This window comes from Aphis gossypii, chromosome 2 (genome assembly GCF_020184175.1).
Source record: "Aphis gossypii isolate Hap1 chromosome 2, ASM2018417v2, whole genome shotgun sequence".
Taxonomy (NCBI): Eukaryota; Metazoa; Arthropoda; class Insecta; order Hemiptera; family Aphididae; genus Aphis; species Aphis gossypii.
Window position 1 is genome coordinate 63,342,370 of NC_065531.1, and position 21,948 is coordinate 63,364,317.

Here is a 21,948-nt window from a genome sequence, read left to right on the forward strand (position 1 = left end):
ATGACGTTTAATATTATGTATGGATAGAGTAAAACCGCAGCGTTGGTAGGTTAACTATTAACACTTTCGTATCGCCCAATCTTTACGAGATTCTAAAATTATATATAAAAAATAATGATTTAACTAACGCTGACATTAAAATATGTTCACCAGACACCAATGCAGGGGTAATTACGGAGTGGGGATTTTAGCTGTCGTACCCCCTCTCAAATACATTCTTTTTTTTTAAACATTTATTTACTTAATATTTATCATTATCATTAAATGATGGAGAATGGATATAGTATTAAAATCATATAAATGACTTTGGAGGGTAATATGTAAAAGTACGAAAATTTTGCCCCCCCCCCCTCTCCCTAACACACACATATGATGAATAAATTATGTCAGTGATGTCCACGATTTGAGTGCAAATGAGAGTGGTTACTATAAAAGTACTTGACAACTGTAAATGCTTTATTAACTCAACTCTCATAGTAAATATTATACGAATTTAGTTTCGAGTATATTCGTGATTTAGAGTTTGAGAGTGTGCTACTTTGGTAAATATCGCAGAAACGTTTTCACGCTCACTTTCCGATTTGAAAAATGATTGTTTTCAAAAATTGTCAATACCAGTATTTGATACAAGATGTATATGGATTTGAACAACACTGTTATTTGATAAAATTCATTCAAACCGAAAATCGTTTTACACATATTTCAATACTTAGCATACAATACATAATGATTATAACAAGGAGAAAAAAAGATTTAAAAGATTTGAAATTCTATATAATATACACTCAACTTTGTCTGGAGTACATCGTACGTTTTCAAACATCATGTTGCGCCCCCTCGTTTGTGCCTATTTTTGATAATGACGTCTTTTATGTGAGCAATTAATCGATTATATTCCGTTATTTGATGACGACATTTTACATGCATGCAGTCCTAGTATCGCAGACGATCACCAAATTCGGTAAGTTATTCTCGCCCTCGCTATCCCGTACTACGTATTAGGTACGAGTCGATTAGTCACATTTTAGCGGCAATAACACCGAAAATGCTCAGTATTATATTATGTTTTCTATAGATTGACTATGCGTAAAATATTAAAATATTTAACGAAAAACAAAAACAAAAAAACAGAAGATGTGTTTTTGGAAAGTTTTTTTATTTTTTTAAAACGATCGAATTTTTACGACCTTTAACTGCATAACTCTCAAGCGATTTGACACCGTGGTTAGTCTAACTAACTGATTCATATAATACGTTCTCAAATTATACTTTTGACGCTTGACATGGTCACATTGAAATCGAGAAGAGAGTTGAAGAAAAAAATGGATGGAACTTAATTTTAACAAGTTTTATTGAAAATGGTTGTTTTTTTATAATTTTCTACAATCCCACATCAATATCAAATAAAAATTTTATTGGAAAAACAGACAAAATTACGAAATCTTTCAAAACGTACGAACTCCTCTTTTGTAAACATGTTCAATGGGTATGGTTGAAACCTCGTCGCCAACACATTATATTATACTCGCGCGCGCACACACACACTGCACATTATACATATTATGTTAGCTATTGTATATAATTGTTATTGCTGCAGTATTGCACAATCTATAGGTTATCTAGTTAATAGTTATTACTGTATTAGGAAAAACAAAATATGTATAAGTACCTACAATAAAATTAAAATACAAAACCGATACATAAGTAAAATGTTATGGACTTGGTATAAATGCAACGAATTCATCCTACTGCAAAAACGTGCATAATAATTAATATTTATTATTATATTAAAGGCGAGGCTAGACAGTAGACATTAATGAGTTTAAAATTTAAAGTTACCTACTCTTAACTAAATCACATATAGATATTGAGTTATTATTATTTTGTTTTTAGTAATGTCTAACTTGAGTTGAATTTTTTTCAAGGATGTTAAGTATGTAGTGACAAATTATTAACTAGTAAATTAATTTAATAACCACGTTAAATTATATTTTTTTTTTCATATAAATACCATACATTTAAAATATATTTTATTTTGTAAAAATTATTATTTTTATAGAAAAAAATGTATAAAAGTTGTTGTTGGGAATATGTAAGTACTATTTAAAATATTATAAAGTTACAATCTCACCCAGACATAATTTCAAATACCAAAACAATAACACTATCAGATAATCCAGTTAGGATAGTTATTAATGAGATGTTGGTACATGTGGTACAGATTTGGTGATAATATTTTAAAGATTAACCTAAATAATTTATAATTTCAGTTAGCTGAACTTAATTATATAGGTAGTTATAAAACGCAAGTGTACATTTTGTTTTTAATTAACTTTTTATTTGCATTGATAGAGTGACACGCCAATATAATTTATCCATCACCTCTATCCGTTAAGGAAAATAATGAAAACATATATTTCACAAACTAAACACTAAACAATATTTTCAATATAACTTCTCGACTCCTGTGGTAATTTATTTTTTTACGCTGCACAGCATAAATTGTCTTAAATATATTTTTTTAACAAAAACTTTTTAATGTAATTAGATTCATTATTGTATAAATAATTAATCAATAATCATCGTTTATTTTTAATAAAAATGCATAAATACATAACAATATAGCATTATATTAATACTTAAATCATTCCCTTATAATTGCCTATTGGCAATAGACTGTGGTTAAATAATTTGTATAGGTACACGTCGACCATTCATTTTTTAGATTCAAACTTTTAGAAGATAGTGTAAGCTGTATTTGAAAATACCATAAAATATTACTTGAACATAAAAATGTCGTTTACAGTAATAATAATGTATGATGCAAACGTATTAAACTTCTCACTTAAATTTTTTTTATGTATATTGTTATAAATTATAATATATATGAATCCATAATTCTGTTGCAAGATATTTTTTAGATAAATGATTTGTTTTATAGAATTCCAAAAACTATTCATCAACAATTACAATGATAACGCAATTAATTTTTTTTTAACACTTCTTTAATTATTTGGTTTATTCAAAACTTTCATAAATATATGTAATTTTAAACAATAGGGTATGTTAATAGTAAACTGGTGTTAATTTAAAACACCTTGCTAACATATCAATGCTAACCAATTTGTCCATGCACGTCTTGTGGTCATAGTATAACCACATAACCTACTTGATAATATATACTACAGAACTGTCGATTATTTTTTATATTATTACTTATATACTATACATTAAATTCATTCAATGCTAATATTTCACCTATATTCGTTAGTTTGACTTAAAAATTTCTATTTTTGTTTTGTTTTTTCATGTTAAGATAGAGTATATTTAATAAATAAAATTACTTGATTAGATTTTTAATTTGATTTTCATTCACACCATCATATTCTAGCGGATAAATATTTAAGTTGTACAAGTTAAGAAAAATATATAGAAGAACCAAGAGAGTATAATAAATAATAATATAATATAGTACAAATAAATAGACAATAGATAGGTATGTCGTATGTATAAAATCGTTAAATACTTCAATGTATGTGCGTTCAGTATAATTCCTATATTAACTATCATATAATTTGCAACATTACATTATATGGGTATTTATATGATTTTAATATTATATCCATTATCCATCTAATCGCCTCCTTGGACGGTCAAATTGTGTGAAAGTTAAGAAATAAGAAGTACGAGTTTTCAAAATTATTTACTAGCAAACGATTTATATGATAATGATTATACGTAATTGTGAGTTAAAAACTTAAACATTTCACTTATTCACTATTAGCATATTATCACTACATTATATAAAACATCGAAAGACGTAAGTATATAATATTGTGTGTATGTGTGTTTACTTAAATCATTAGAATTTGTATATCTACACTTTAAAACAATAATTATAAAATATTATTATTATTTGACATTTAAACGTACATATTGTGTAATATGTACTCAGTATTGCATTATTGTTAGTTATTGACCCTAATAAATGTATTTCGTTTTCAAAACATTTTCGATACACATGGGTTTATACCTATTATAGTCGGTGTAAATATTATAAATAAAATTATACTCGGTAATATATATAAGTAAACGACTCCTCGCTGTTGATATCGAGCATAGTTTTAGCATAACTATTTATTTTTCATATTAGAGCCCATTTTTTAATGTAAATTAACAAAGTTCAGCTATTCCAATATAAATCTAATATAAAAATACTCGTAATAATCGCTTGTCGAGAAAATCTTCGTTTTCGGTCGAATATAATATATAAACCAACTGAGGTTATGCAATACCAACACTAAAATATATATATACAGAAATAGACAGTATATTATAATGTCGTGTACGTCTTTATTTGGATGCGAACCATAATGGTCAACACCCGAAAACTGGTTTGTCACGTAGTATTTCGCTATATTATCGTTATCCTTTCTCCGAGATACCTATATAACGCTTTATTATGACGTATTAAATTATAGCATGTATATACTTACTTGATGCGGTGGGTTATGTGTGTGTTATTATTATTAAACCACCGTAAAGACAAAATTCCGTTTCGGTCGATCGTCTAGACCAGATGTTTCACGCCAAAGTACCTATTCCGCAAATCCTTTGAACTTAGAAGTGGCCAGACGTCTCCATAGCTCCTTGATTTATTATATTTTATATTAAAACGCAGATTAGGGAATAATAATTAACAAGTTGAGTACCTTTATCTACTACTGTTAAGCAGTATACAACCCACGCAATGCAGCCATTGTTAAACAAATGTTATATAGAGATTGGGGAACAATACGCTCTTAACAGGTTCCCTTCAAATAGTTCAAACGATATAATATTTTAGATACTTCCGTAATTAAGCTGGCAGACCTTTGTAATCCCCATCCTATAAAAGAAAAAATCGAGTTCTATAATAATAATAATATATCCGTCGCTATGTAGCAATAATATCACTACACAATTATTTATAGGCATCATATAGGTATATATTATTATCACTTTATAAATGGTATAATATTATAATATGCAGTAATTATATTCTATTCAAAAAATATAATAACCGCAGCAGATCGATTTTATATTGTCGTTGCGCGCATAATATTTAATACTATACATTATTTAATATTTATATATATTATATACTTAGAATATTTTTGTAAATAGATATACCGTTTTTCAAATTGCATATTTTATAATATTATAATATAATAGTATCGATTTTCATAATTTTTTGGGGGTAGGGCCGTATGTATTCATCGCTTACCGCCGCCAGTGGCCAATCGCCCGCGTGCAGAAATATATTATAAATTATAATAATATAATACGTTTCCGCCGATCGAAACTCCCGTCACAATTAATATAGTGCTTTCTCCACGTCGCGCGTATATTATTCGAGCTGCAATCTAACCTGGATGTCCATATATGCGCACACGACGGCCATCCGGTGCTCCACGCCTGTGTTGTATATATATGACTATATCCTTGTCCATCCTTGGCCTCGGTTGTTGCAAATATTACACACACACACACACACAATATATATATATATATATATAGTGATTTAGCGATTCACGTAATATACCACAAAAATCAGTAGATACATATGTGTATTGTATACCTATGATAATATGATAATACACTGAAGTGCAGATGGTCATCGAAAAACGATGTTTTCATTCCTGTGAGTTGTAATAATACCGTTAAAATCCAAATCGATAGAATAACAATACGCATTACACGCAGTGGCTAATAATATGTAAGTATATACGAAACGATCGACGCATATAAAATATATATTATGTAAATATTATACCTACAATACGTATACATTGTACATAGGTATTTAAAATTAACGAAAAATAAGTAAATCGTCGGGACAACACGCTTTTTAAGGAAAAATGAAACCGGTGAGAAAAGTTTTCTTGTAGATAACTATAGCATAAATAGCATATTCTATTATGGTGTTATATTATCAATTATTAGATACAACCAAAAAAAATCGTTGGTTCGAATGGAATAAAATATTATTCCGTCGTCGATGCATACCAATCATGTTGCAGAATAAATATAACAATTAAAAATCGTGTAGAAACGTCTAAATAGTATTGCCATTTTTGGTTTGTATGCAATTTAATGCGAAAACGTTGAAACCACGAAGTTACATTTATACATTATATTTCCCAGGGTCAAATGTGGTTAGGTTAATATGATATATTATGGTGAAAATAGTTCGTGTTATTAATATACGTCCCTCACCTAGTCAGATGATTCGATATTGATAAAATAAAAAAAACAATACTAAGCAAACATAATATTAGAAGTATTGATATATCAATATTATTGCAATGACTATTGTAACTCTGTGAGTACAATAGAGTTATATACAGAGTGATTCACCAATCATGATCACCCCTTTTTTCTTTAATAATGCAATTATTCAAAATTTGATTCTTAAAATGTTTATATAATATATAAATATCATATTTTAAATTTTTGGATTTTTTGTACTTACTACTTTTGTGAATTACGACCACGTGCCAATCTATACTTGACATGGAGTTTTTTCATTTGTATATGGATTTATTTGACTCTGATTTATTCTAATAAATATTATGATGATATGGATATTTTTAAACGCTATTACGTATCGATTGGTATACTTGATTTTAAAATCTGACAACTATAAATAACGATATTAGTATTATTTATTGCATATTTTTTCATTTTTATTATTTTATTTTTCAGTGTATTTTAAGAATATAAATTTTTGTTTTTCAAATAGGATCCTCTATTTTCTACTTTAAATTATTTAGAGAATAATGTTTCTGAAAATATCAAAATCAAAATATTGAATCGTGCTACTAGTTTTCGAAGTATTTGATTAACGTACTATAAACTATTGTACCTACTAAGGATAATAAAAAAGAGGATTCTTGTTAAAAAACAGAAGTTTGTATCATTACAGGAGTACAGGACACTCCTTAAGTAATACAAAAAAATATAAAAAATTGGGAGTACGCCGAGTACGGCCTTTAAGTATACTTAAACACTACAAAAATCAGAGTTTGAACAAATTCGCACTAATAAAAGAAAAAAGGAGTTGAGCATGCTTAGTGAATCTTCTTGTATAAATGCATATAAAATAGGTACTTGAAATATCGTGTGAAATAAACGGCGACATTATAATACTATAAAATTTCTTATTCATGAATCATGGCGGTTTATTTGAATGCTAACAGCTAGCACTTGTTTTCTTGTCTTCTTGAGATGTATTAATGTGTTTCGAAGAACGGGAACAGTTTACTCCAAAAATAATATATAATTTTTCTCTAAAAAATGAAAGGTAGAACCATCCATTTTCTTCCACATACTTTTTCAGACTAGACTCGCCTATATTTAAGTCAGCACTAACAATCGATAATCTTGTAACTATATTATTGAACACAATAATTGTTATGAAACGTAAACACAGATATGTTATATAGTATAATTTGAAAAACTCTATGCAGATAATAGCGTTTGAATATTAATATAATAATTATTATTGTTTTCTATTTGTTGTCAATAGAACAAACAAGGGAATCATGTGTCTGGAAACAGGAGGACGTCGTCTCCAAGCAAAACCTCGAAACCGACCGGAAATAACGCATGGTTCAAGTCGTTGGATAGATTCGGCAAGAAAAATAAGGTGCGCTGTTCCAAAATCATACACATACATAAAGATCATACACGAGATTCTCTGTGTATAAGTGACTAATTGTTTTATTTTTTTTATGTTTACGTCAACTACAGAGATCGAAGACGTTCACATCGGGGAGCGAAAACGACGACGAGATCCGAGTGCATAGGGTGAACGATCGGAATAATTCGAAGGGTACGACCCGGTCATACCACAGTGTAGGAAATCTCAACTCGCTAGATATGGACCATTCGCCCAGGCTGATTGCCGACAAGAGACATTCGCTGATTGACAGTTCAGCAGGAAGTACGACCGAGGGCGACAGCAGTCAGAAATCGCACAAGTCTACAGTCTATCTACACGCCACCACGGGTACGTTCACTGAAATTAACAGCCTCGTAATTTATGCCGGTTATATTGAATAAGTTTTTATTTTTTAAATTGATAAATTAATGTATATAATGATAACATATATATATAAATATTTGATCATTGTATACATGAAATGAAGTTACCAATAGTGAAATCTACGTGTGATGTTAACGACTTTTTTTGGTCGATCGTGACAACCTAAAATACTCATAGTACCATAAAAGTTTAACATTCTTGCCCCTTGGTATATACATATAATATAAAATATACAAAATCCCATCCCAGGGGGGTTCACCTCCTTATAACCGCCACTGTATAAGACAGTGGTTCTAAGTTACAAGAGAGGGGATTAAGAAATTCAGGAATTTAGGAAACTGATTTCATACAACGGACTTCTCAATAAATCACTATTGGTAGACCTGTAGAATTTTCTTAAGCCCATCAATGATCTACATTCAACTCGTACTCAAATGCCCCAAATCTACGAGTTCATTTTAATTCCAGTGTCTTATTAGATAATACATATTGACCATAAAATTGTGTTCATACGGCGTTATGGATAGGCTACTACTTGTACGCCACTGTTGCCTGTCCATTATTTAATACCATAATATTGAAACCTATGATTCTAATGGATCTCATCATCGAGTAAAAACCCGATTATTACTATAAATGTACAATACGTATGTTTTATGTATCGTCCTCGCAAGTGTTGTCTCCGTCTTACAAACGCAGAATATACCTTACGTTCCAATTTCGCGTTGTCGACTCAAGTGTTAGAGTAAAATAAACCATAATCAAAATAAAAAGTAAATGTGTACAAAACATTAAAATTCTCACAATTCGCTTCAAAAAAAAAAATAATAATAATAATTGTAAAAATAGTAAAATCCTACGAGAGAACACGAATTATTTTCTAACTTAAAGTCTAATTATGGACGAATTAATTATTCTAATACCAAATCTAATAGCATATAGACTCGCTGCGGAACACAAATCGTTCACGTTGTTCGTAAGGCAGAGACAACATATTATTTATTTGGTTGTGAAGTCCTCTTGACTTCTATCTCGTGTACGACAATAATATTATCCTGTTTGTGTTTTTTGAACGGACGGTGACGGCGTGCAGTAGGAGAAATACCGGAATCGCGACAGCTTCACCAGTCCGTGTTCGGAGCGAAGAGCAGGCGAGCAGCTAGCCGAGAGGAGCTGTCGTCGCGCAACGACGCGTTCGGCGGTGGCGGCGCTCAGAAGCGTACGCTGTCCCGGTCGGTGTCCGTGCTGGCGCCGTGGGCCCCGCGGCACAGCGAGGGCCGAACCGTGGACTACGACGAGCGCGGCCGGCCCCCCAGGGCGCCGTCGTCGACCAGACACGGCCCGGTTAAGGCGACCAAGAGCGACCCGGAAGAATCGTCGGCGGCGGGCACGGGTAGGTCCGCGTCGGCGGCCCGGATCAAGAACCGGACGCCGAACAGGGCCAGTTCGGGCGAGGAGTCGTCACTGCTCGACGAGGTGATCATCCGCACCACTAGCCGCACCGGCAAGCTCATCAAGGACGACCGTTCCACGTCCCGGCAGATCGGCCGGTCCATGTCGTCGGCGAACAGGTCGGCAACAGGCGGTACGCTGACGCGGGTCAAGACGAAATCGTAATGAAGAACGATCGGAGTTCGATGATGATGACGACGACAACAAAAATAATAATTAATAACAATAAAAATAATAATATTCGTAATAAAAATAATAATAATAATAATAATAGCAATAATAAAATAATAATAATAATGATATAGTAATAAAATAATAATATAATGATGATGATTATATAATAACGGATACAAATAATAAATAAAATATTACAAATAACTGCTGTCCTGCCGCTGATCATAAATACAAAGAAAAAAGAATCATACCGACAATTAATATTATCTATCTACCTAATAAATTCGGCGGCGGTACACCACCGGCTGGTTAAGTTAAACATTTTTGATTTTCCGGTGTCGCGAGAGGTGTGGGATCACGACTATTATAGTTTTCATTGGATTAATATTACAATATTCTATTGTGATTATTATGACTTTACCACAACTTTTCAATAACTATCATTAGGTACTAGCTACACGCATAAAATCGCATTCGTTTTAATATTATATCGATGGTTATTTGGCAAATTGGCCTAATATAGCAAAATATTTCCTATAGTTTTCAAGGAGCCAAAAACATTGTTGATAATAAATAACTTTTTTAATTAGGAATTGGGATCATTTTTAGTAAAATATCTTTTTCATTTGTACGTCTTTTATAACTTATTTATTATATGAAAATAAGAACTTTGCTTTCTATTTGTTTCATCCCTTAAATAAACTGTTACTTGTCAGTTTTCATACTTCCCTCGAAAACAAATTGACTTTACCGTCGTTTATTACCAAAATTTTATTTAGATCAAAAAAAATGAAGACAACTATTTTCGCACTTACGCATTAAAAGAAACATATTTTTCTCCATGACTCCATCCATTGGTAAAAGCTATTACGTGCTTCCTATAAGTGTTATTTAAAGCTTAGACCATTTTGCTATGTTACCATCGATATTGCGTCTGATCGATCATACGTATTCACATCCCAATAGTTACAGGTATCGAGTATTCTTCTTAGAGCATTTGCTAAGTATAATATTATTATAATACCACTACCACAACGCGATATATTATATCAACTCCAAGAAAACTCTACTGGCTATCTAGCATGATAGGTCGGGTGTACATCGGGGAACTGACATGATGTTAAAATGTATTTTTTCTCTGTAAAATTGTCATATCTCTATGATACACTCTGTATACATTAACGTCATAATATGATGTCAGTATGACATCATTATTCTTCCTAGTCAAATAACCCTGTAAAATTTAATAAAAGATTTATATAATAATGATGAGTTATATTTTCTATTTTTATTTTTATTTTTATTAATGTAAATACTTTTAATTATCATATAGATATGTTGTACATATAATAATAAATACCAATATATAACCAAACTGTTATCATATCCGTTTTCTCATGAAGTATTTTTTGAAAATCCTACAACTACATAACGAAATTTTTATAATAATAATAATTATAGTGATAATAATACATATTATAACATAAAATACTTAAAATACATATTTCATACGAACACACTTTAATTCTTTGAGGTTAAGTTATATATTTTTTTTTTTTTTTGATTAAAAGTCTTTATAAAGCTATATATATATATTACATATTTATATGTATATAGATATTATTTTAATTATTATTTGGCTTTTCCCATATTATTACAACATCTATTCATACCCTTCTTAATATGTACTGACTAAGACTACGGCACCACGACGAAGACCAAGCGGCGCAAGGGCACCATTGCTATCTCTCCAGGTTCGCATCCATTGAGTCTATAACGCTTTGCTTCTGTAGAAGAGCGTTGTTCAGTGCGTTAATCTCGTTCTCGTATGTCTTCTTCATTCTTTCCAGCTCAATAGATTGTTCGTACAGGCGGCCGCTCAAACGGTTCACTTCTTGATGCGCACCTTGTTCAACGCACTGTAATATATTATATAATGTATACATTTTCATTAACTTACAAATATTAAGGGTAAAGTGGACTTATTATTAAAGCCATTAAAGGTCCAATAAGAAAATAAATATATGCCTTAATAATTTCTTCTAAACCTTCTGTCTCGATATACCACACAACTATAAGAACCAAAATATAATAATATGTTCGTTTTTTTTTTTAACTACCTATTATTATAATTTATAACCATTGTTATTAATCAAAACTCAGCATCGATAATAAAATAAAGACTGCTAAAGTAAAATCAAGAGAAAAATTGTTTTTAATTTAGTCAAAATAAAAGATCTATATTAAATTATTAATGACTTAATTTATTTAATTACATATTCTGAAAAGGTAAATACATGTTTGTCTTATATCTATGACTAACATATATACCTATACATATTTTGTACAACATCTATGGTTTAAAATTAGTAGGGTATACATCGATTGTTTTACTGCAAAAACGAGCAAAAGGAATATATTTCATTATCGATAAATGATAATGATACATTTTAATTCATCAAAGTCTCATTTTAATAATTGCCCGAGGACCTTTATTTATCTAGTACCTATGTACTATTAATACCCCAGTATGTCGTGTTATACAATAATAGGCTTAAAATGTAAAATACTGTCCAGAGGCGAATTTGAATCATATTATACAATTGAAAAGGTCTAACTAACAATAAACGGTAGATAATACAATTTTTATATGAAGTAAGTATACTGGACATAGGTTGATTCTATTCGAAATTTACCTATTATTGGCATTACTTAAAGATATTACTTACTATATTATTATTTATGACGTTAAATATTGTATACAAATCAAACGATACCCCTTTAACTTTGAAGCAGCAAATATAATATAGTTGAGATACGTCATACATACCTTAAGGTGTTCGGTGAGGGCTTTCACCCGAGCACTTATGGAGGCACTCAACACGGCGGCCGAAGCGTCGTTCCGACCATCACCGGCCGCACGGCGCAAAAGTGCTTCCTGTTCGTTGATAGTTTCGCGCAGGAACACCATAGCATCCGCCAACTGTTTCTTATTAGTGTTCTTTTCTGACTCACAATCGAACAAGTGTTTTTCCAACGCGTCACATTTCGCTTTCAACTGCCTGCATATGATAAACTCGTAAAAGGTACTCGTATATATTCATATAGATACTAATAATAATACTAATTGTACAGACATAAATTAAAGATCAGTTCTCCAGGAGTAATTGCAATTTGTATTGTGTACCACGTATCAATAAAAAAAGGAGCTATTAAAACAATATAAAGTATATTCTTTTTCCAAAACTTGATAGCGCATTTTTTTCAATTGATCAATATAGATATAGACATATTATATAAACCACGAAAAACGCATCAGATAAAAATCGTTTATTTATGTAAATCATAGTACTATTATTCAATTTATGTTCATAAAGCGTAACCACAACAAATATGGGATGTCGGATTACCCCTGAAGCACGTGTTTAAAGAGTATCAACTATCAAGAAAACAAGGTGCGTCCAGCATACAAGATGTTAATTTTTCAGTAGTCGAACCATGTTCTTATACCAGGTTTTCTTTAAAAATATTTGTACATTTATATCACACATGTTATAATATTAAATTACCATATTATACACATAGAAATATAAATACCTAAAAAAACATTGTTCAACTTAGAACAGGGTGCAGACATTTAAAAATAGAATGCTCACAACTCACATAATATTATATCATGTTACCATGTTCATGTACCGACAATGTTAAATTAAATTTGCACATAAATTGAGTCCCTCGCAATCGCTTACTAGGGTCATGTAGTTATAAGCATACTCCTCATCCATAACATCGACATCAATAAGGGTTATTTCACCGTTAATGTAGATACGTATGCAGTAAAGGTAATATATATTATTTAATATACACATTACACACACAATTATAAATTGGGTCTTACGAGCATTGTAAATCCAAAGCTTTGTTGATGGACCGCTGTTGATTTAATTCGGTGGTCAAAGTAACGATTCTGATATCAAGTGTAGGCCTTTCCTCTTCAAACGTTATCAACCTTCGCATTAACGTATCGCGTTCGTCATCATACCGACACTTGAGTTCTTCGAAGAGTCTACAAAAATGTTAAGAAATTTCATATTTATAACTTATATACAATCACTCAGTAAGTATTGGTTTATAACTTAAATATTTGTAGAAGAGTAAAAACTTTAAGTCAAATCAAAAAATCGATATTGATTTATTCTTACAGTATATAATTATATTATATGTTTTAAAAAAATAATGTTGACGTAGACACATTACGCAAGAATAAGGAAAAACAATCAATCATATACCTTCGACACTCGTTTACGGCAGACGTGTGTACAGCAATTGGAATTTTATTATCATCTTCGGTTTTCATACGATTCAAGTCTCCAGCTAATGAAGACACACGACCTTGCAAATGAAGAAGCTCTGTACGGGCATTTTCATATTTCTCAGCTAGATGGTCTCGTTCGCCATTCAACTCAGTAACTAAAATATAAAATTTGAGAATATAGACTTATAAAATTTGCAACGAATTTTAAATATTATTTATAGGATTGGACCAAATTTACTTTACCCAGTTTATTCGCTACCATTTCAATGTCAAGCGTTACAGTAATAGTAACTATTACTATACATACTATTGTATTCCCAGTATCACATCGTATTATACTCCAAATTTTAAAATTTGAGCGGAGCGATTATTTAAATTATTTATATGTATTTTCCATTATACATTTTGGATCAGATTATTCATATATTAATTTTCAAATATAAAAGAGATTTCTGGCAACAAATTTGATTTATTTACCAGTTGCGGTACTTTTGATCAAAAGTAGGAAACTCCAAATACTTTCTTTAATAATTACAAAAACGCAATAACAGCGGGAAAACTAATTTGAAAATTATTTTGATTCTTAAATGTGCAGATGATGTGTTATATACTATAGATATTAATATTTTCAATTTATATACTAATACAATTTTTGACTTTGAGTAAAAAGACTTGAAAGTTTAATACAAGGTGTATCATAAATTACATAGATTCCAACAAAAAAATAACGAAAATACACAATCACAATTTGCTGTAAGCTTTTAACATTCTAATATTTATCGCAAAAATTTGCTAATTATTTTGCATTTAAAAATTCAGACAACTTTATTTTAACAACTTGCGAGATTGTTTAAAATGTTAGTACCTATATAATATTATTATTAAATGTAACATTAAATTATGAATTAAAAATTAATTACTATACATATTACGTATAGGTATATCGTTATGCAAATAACGATTTCAAACACTATAATTCAATTTATTATTTTTTATGTAATATATCTATAGTATACTATTATAGGAAGTATACGGCTCGCAGATTCACGAGTTTGGACAGTTATTGAACGGTAGGTAAGTAGGATAAAACTTAAAATTTATACTCCCATATTTTACGTCGCAGCTGACAAACCGCTATCGATAAAATGATTTAACTTGCACTGAATGACAATATTATAGTCTATCATATTATATGTATATTATTATGTTATAAATTAATAATATCGTTCATACGCATAGGCACAAGCTATATGGTGTGTCTAGACGTCTAGTGTGATAGTGATATAAGCCAAACAAAATTATGAGTGACTAGTAAGTTATTGTCACGACTCATGGCTTTAGATAGAGCCGTGGTATCGAACTATCGAATGCAGCGGAGTGCTGATAGCATGGGTTATGGGTATGATAATAATTATTATAACCGTTATGGCGTTATCAGATAAGTCAATAATACATAAAAAAATAATTTATTCTTATTGTTTAGTGTGATTGTGTTTGGTAGATCGGTGTTCAGTATTTCGGTCGACGGTTGTTGTTTCTTTAATATTTTGAATTGACAGTTTACAGTTTACACTTAACAGATGTTTACTTGTTTATTTTAAAGTATATCTACTTAAAATTGTAATTGATCTCGTTTCTTTAGTTATCATGGGTATTCCAGGATTAACATCGTTTATAAACCGTAATTCAACGCAATATTTTGAAAATCTACAACTCAAAGACACCTTGGTTATAATAGATGGTTATGCTTTAACAAATTTTCTATACAGATTATATGAAAATCAAACAAGTGCTTTTGGAGGTGATTACGACATTATAGCAAAGGTATATATAGATTTTATTAACTTGTTTACAAGATGCAATGTAATACCAATTTTTGTATTTGATGGTGCATACGAACAGCGTAAAATGGAAACAATCATGAGTCGTATGAGCCAAAGAATACAATCTTATGGCCAACCTATTAAGACTGCCGAATGCATGCCCATGTTTGGTAGCGATATCATATTTGATATTCTTAATGACATGGATATACCACATGTAAATTGTGATTTTGAAGCTGATGCAGAGATTGTTGCATTGGCAAAGTTATTAAATTGTCCTGTTATAAGCCGAGACTCTGATTTTTATATAAATACAGTACCATATATACCATTGGACAAGATTATCATTGATTTAAATTCTAATGTTAAAGTGATCAATTGTCAAGTTTATAAAGTTGAAAAATTACTAAGTGAATTTGGTGGATTAAATGTTGACTATTTGCCTTTAGTGGCTGCATTATTAGGTAATGATTACATAAGGCCAGACACATTTTCTTCACTTTTACGATTAAACCAAGGCTGTTTCAATTGTGGATTAAAACTTAAACGAATCACAGAATGGCTTAGAAAACAACGGGATATAAAATCAGCTATATTAAATATGACACATAACTTATCTCGTAACAGTGGCTACATTGAAAATCAAATAAATAACATTATAAATGACTATAGAAATATAAGTAGCAAATACTTATCATTTATTCTTCAATACAAAAAGATGAGCACATATCAAGATCAGTTAAGACACTTAAAATCAAACGAAAAAAGTATACTACCTCCTTGGTTAGAATACCACTATCGTAGGGGTACTGTAAATGCTGAAGTTATGACAATTATAACATTAAAAAAAATTTTTTTTAAAGTTGAAATTGAAGACTATGAAAAATCTCCATATTATGAAATAACCTTCAAAATTGTAGAAAAAATAAATGGATTATTATTTGGAAAAGGTGATTCAATTCCCAGTGTAGGAAGAAAAAATGGACTTAATATAGGTCAATACAAAATAAAACGATGTATAACCAATCCTTACGTACCATTAGCTGATTTAAATAAGAGTGAATTAAATTACCGCAAAAATATCATTTTAAATTTAGTTGGTATAAAAAAAATTGATGGTGTTCCAAAAGAATGGGAGTTATTTGTTTTGATTTTAATTTACTGGGGAGTGCATACCAATAATATAAAATCCAAACACATGCATGCCTTAATTGTATGTGCAATAACATTTAATGTTATTAAAAAAATTGAAACTGATCCAAAAAATGAAAAAACTGAAGATATTAAAGACAAAAGTATTATAAAAGAAAATATCACTCAAGTGAATAAAGAAGATTGTATTAAAGCAATGAGTGTATTATCAAATTATTTTCAAATTGGTCAATATAATAACAAACGTTTGTATTATAAAATTATTCATTCATTTGCACAATTTCAAAGTTGTGTTTATTTTTTAATGATACTCAATTCATTACTAGATTTTCCATTTGATCAGTGTCGAATTGAAAATTTTTATAAAGGATCATTTTTATATAATATATGTGTACAAATGGAAAATTGTGATCCAGAAATATTTGTATCACATAAACTGTTTGGAAACTCAGATTCATTAAATAATGTTTACAAATCAATAATTAACCTTATAAATATATTATTGCCGGTTCCAAAAAAAAGAGCAACTGCAACACAAAGTACTAGTAACTGTTCAAAACCAAAAGGTAAAATAGAGAAAAAAACAAAATAACCTTGAAAAATTATTTTATAATTAGAAATTAAATAATAATGTACTATGATTTTAAATTTTATAAGACTTATTTTATACTTTATATTATTATACATTTAATTTTATTCAAATAAGTTTGTTAAATATTAATTAAGCTCTTTATAACTAGAAATTAAATAATAGTACATATGCAAAGAACCTATATATTATATTATGTACTATGATTTTAAATTTTATAAGACTTATTTTATACTTTATATTATTATTATTTTAATTATATATAAAGTTTGTTAAATATTAATTAAGCTCATACTTGATTAACAATATAAATATAGTTGATTTTATATGATACTCTATTTTGTAGTTAGTATAATATACCTACATAAGTTAATTAGGTAACTTAATCTCCCTTTTGTTGGTTTAAAATTCAAAATAGTTAGATTACTGAATAAAACTAATAAAAGTAGAAGCACACAATTTAAAAATACTATTTTTACCTCTCGATTGATATGAACGGAGTAAATCTTGTAATTTTGCTTGATGTAATTTGGCTTGTCTGACCAATAACTCATTATGTTCTTTTAGCATAGCTACTTCAGACTCTACTGATTTCCATTCTCCATATGTAACTTCAACCTTTCAAATTTTGAAGTTAAAATAAAAATGATGGTCTATATTTATTAACAATAATTCATTTAATTAGTACTTTTTCATTTGCTTCTTCAAGCTGTTGATAAAGATTTTCATTTTCAGCAGCAATTTCTCTACTTCTAGAAGAAAATCGAGCAAGTTCATTTTTATAGCTTTCAATGGTAACATCTTTTTCTTCTAAAGATGTTTGGTATGCTTCTAACAACGGTGATACTGCATTAATATCTTCTCTGCGCCAATTTATATTTTTTGGATCTAAACAAAACAATAAAAAATATTTTTTACATAATAAATAATTAGCAACAATATTTTACTGTAAAAGCAAATGTAAACTTTTAAGTAAAAGTTAATGTGAATATTCAATTTAAGAAAAATAGTTAGTCAATTGGCTGTACAGAGATCCTCAATCATATTAGCATAGAAATATCACATTTTTGTCTTTTTTCCAGAAGAACTTGTGTATGAACAAAATAGAAACTAATGTGGTACTTAATTTTAATAATTATTTCATATTAGAAAATTAAAGGCATGGCGCTAGAATTTTTTTCAGAGGGTGTGAAATGGAACAGATACTTTTTGTACATAAGCTAGAATTTTTTAAAAATACAGTGATTACTCAGATAAATAATTGCATTTCATTTTGCATAACATATCTATTGTCTATAGGCTATAGCACACTCTCAGTAGTCTAAGTTCTAAGTAGATAATGTGTTTAAACTTTTTAATAATTATCAATGTTTTAAAAATGCTACCTATGTTTTTTTTAAATCAAAAGGAAATTTTAAATACAGACCTAAACGCATATATTCTAGGGAGCTACTTTATACTTCTTATAAAATACCTATTATAAATTTATTAAAAATATTACATAGTCTCATAGGCACATTTAAGCATACTCGTGTGTTTAATATAGTATATTATGAACATTTGAACTAAAAATAATTATAAATTTAATGGATACATTTAAAACACTTAGGTAAATGTATAAATATCTTTCATTACAACTAAATCTAGATTGTAGATTTATTTAAATGTTATTAGAAAATGTATGATAATATTTTATTAAAAAATACAATTAAATATATTATACATTTATACCATGTAGGTTAAATAAATATTTTTTATTAACTCATGCAAATCTAGTTTAAAATGTATAAACTATGTTCAAGGATATGACTTCCTGATGTATAGTGACATAATAAAACATCTAAAATGATTTAAAATTAAAACACATTGATAAATATTAGCATTGATTTCATTATAGAATATTACAAAACCAATGATATTAGATAGTAACATAATAATTAATTATCATATAATATCTATAAATAATTATAATAACCAAGTAATAATATTATTACTTATTGAAAAATAGACTACATGTTAGTGTACTGAATAATATATCATATTATATTCTATACTCTTGATATTTTTTTATTCAAAATATGAAAAATTACAAAATATACAAAGCGTATAATAAGTAAATTTGATGAGAAAAGGAATCAAGAACATGAGTGAAAAAGTGATCCTATGGAGGCATCCCAGTAAATTTGGAATTTTATATTTTTATAAATATATTTATATAGCTTGATAAAATTAAAAATGAAGAGATATAAGCTACAAGATCAGTAAAACCACTCTTTTTAAAATAATAATAATACTTAGGTATACAATTTCTTAATTTTTAAATTATTTTCAGTCCCCCAAAACACTATTCAAATGAGATAAGTGAAGTCTTTGCCATCTCTGAAAAGTGAAAACCATTTGAAATAATTTAACCCTTAAAGTATTCTAGATAAACAATCCCTTGTTCTAATGTTAACCATTAACAACTCACCTAATTATAAAATTAATTAATACTATATAATGTTATTATAATTAAATAACAAAATACTCTGTTTTAAATTATTAAATACAAATGTTATACATATGCCTACCTAGATTCCAGTTTCATCATCATTATACTAAATTATTTAACTTTGATCAATGTATTTACATAGAAATTGGCATTATATTTTATTGTAACAGTTATTATTTAAAAATTATAATATATACATAACAACTACCTATAATTAGTTTTAAGAGTTTTGGAAAAATATTTATTTAAAATTGTATGGTTAAAATAACAAAATATATCTAAAATAATACTTGTAATGTGCAGTGATTATTATCATAACACTATACCTTGTACTCGCATGTAACCCCCAGATTCAGGAATTTGATCTTTTGATAGGAGTTTATCTTGACATTTTTCCAATTCTCTATTCAACCTTTAAAAAAAATGTATTTTTATTATTAAATTTGTTTACAGTTTAAAATATTAATATTTTATCATACCTGTAAGTTAGATTTTTTAATACAAAAACGTCTTGTTTCAGTTCTTTGTTTTTATCAATCAATCGATTTACTTCACTTTGCCTATTCATAGACTCAATGGCAGTACATTGTCTTTTTAATTCATCCCTTTTTTTCTCCAACTGTTTGAGATGTGATGCCATTCTAGCGACATTCTCCGACATGTCATCTATAACGTTTAAAACAAGTAGGTAAATAAACATTTGTAACAACAACAATTAAACTTCATCCATACTATTTCTTAAGCGATCTAAAGGTGATATACTGTCTCCTATATTAGGCTCCCTTCTTGACATTCTCTCCATAGCTGGCACAATACATCTCTCAGCCACCACATCTACCACATAGGGTACCTACAAAATGTTAACATATTTAGCAAAGGAGAAATAATACCCAGAGTATACCTAATAAATGAACTTAGACTATTATTACTTTATCTGAAGTAATCGAGCGTGTTCTGCGAGGTGGAATTGGAATTTGTCCATCTTGATTGTAATTACTTGCCATATTGTTTCAATAATGCAACTAGCCTATGTCAACAATTGTTGTCATCGAATTCTCGAGATCCAAAATATTATACAATAATATACATTTTATTACATTTGTGTTAAATACATGACTAGATGAAGTTTCTTGAAAGAGTCTATGTTTAGTCTTTACTTTTTTGCTTACATATATTTATTTTTGGGAGTATTTTATTATTCATAAAATTACGTTTTAAAATATTATATTGTACAAAATAGGAAGACTAAATAAATGAGAATTCATAGCGATTGAGTATTGACTTTTGTCCTTACTCCTCGTACCTACCAAATTCGTATCGCGTTCTTGTATAATGAACATATACAAAAAAAAAATCGTTAATCTTATCAATATTAAAAGAAAACACTGATAATTAATAATTGATAGCGTCACAGACCGCGGCAGACGGCAGTCAATGACCAAAACATTGAATGTTTACCCATGATAAAGTAAGCTACTTCATAGATTTAAGTTTATTCTGTTTCAATTTTCTGTTAATAACACGAACTAAAATATATATTTTAATTCTTAGTTAATAATTTATTACTACAATTCACAACAGCTAATAAAAAAAAGCTTAAGTGAAAATGAAACAGTTCATCTTTATTAACTTTATCAATTTATTCCTTAATTTTGTTATTAGTAACAATAGTACCTACTGATTTATTTTATTCTTAAAATGGAAATGTATATTAATATTGTTAAACATAAGATTCATATTTCATAATTCATACTCATTATGTAAAATTTTGTTTGGGGTTTGACTGAGCGTAACAAGTTATATTTATAAAGGTATTTTTGTTATGCACCTGTATGTTTCTATCTAGTTTGATCATAGAATACT

At 28.9% G+C, this 21,948-nt stretch overlaps 3 protein-coding genes and 1 long non-coding RNA gene across 4 annotated transcripts in view; 2 read left to right on the forward strand and 2 right to left on the reverse strand.

Moving 5' to 3' along the window:
- LOC114120300 (uncharacterized) overlaps positions 1 to 11,101 on the forward strand; it is a 41,826-nt gene extending 30,725 nt beyond the window's left edge. The window contains exons 5-7 of the mRNA XM_050199254.1: positions 7,571 to 7,690; positions 7,795 to 8,053; positions 9,183 to 11,101. Of these exons, the coding sequence (XP_050055211.1) occupies positions 7,571 to 7,690; positions 7,795 to 8,053; positions 9,183 to 9,706 (903 nt within the window). The 3' untranslated portion in view covers positions 9,707 to 11,101. The remainder of the gene's footprint in view (positions 1 to 7,570; positions 7,691 to 7,794; positions 8,054 to 9,182) is intronic.
- On the reverse strand, positions 3 to 4,962 carry LOC126549617 (uncharacterized). Its single transcript, XR_007603715.1, has 3 exons — positions 4,713 to 4,962; positions 4,497 to 4,649; positions 3 to 92 (listed from the first exon to the last, which is right to left on the reverse strand). It is a non-coding gene; the product is annotated as an uncharacterized LOC126549617 (long non-coding RNA).
- On the reverse strand, positions 9,844 to 21,544 carry LOC114120308 (paramyosin-like). Its single transcript, XM_027982180.2, has 10 exons — positions 21,015 to 21,544; positions 20,818 to 20,935; positions 20,565 to 20,751; positions 20,412 to 20,497; positions 18,283 to 18,482; positions 18,074 to 18,212; positions 14,005 to 14,185; positions 13,614 to 13,781; positions 12,546 to 12,777; positions 9,844 to 11,634 (listed from the first exon to the last, which is right to left on the reverse strand). The coding sequence occupies exons 1-10, from the start codon at positions 21,087 to 21,089 to the stop codon at positions 11,458 to 11,460; spliced, it is 1,563 nt and encodes a 520-aa protein (XP_027837981.2). The 5' UTR covers positions 21,090 to 21,544; the 3' UTR covers positions 9,844 to 11,457.
- Positions 15,292 to 18,047, forward strand: LOC114120307 (protein asteroid). Its single transcript, XM_027982179.2, has one exon. The coding sequence runs from the start codon at positions 15,678 to 15,680 to the stop codon at positions 17,595 to 17,597; it is 1,920 nt and encodes a 639-aa protein (XP_027837980.2). The 5' UTR covers positions 15,292 to 15,677; the 3' UTR covers positions 17,598 to 18,047.
- Positions 21,545 to 21,948: the final 404 nt, after the last annotated feature.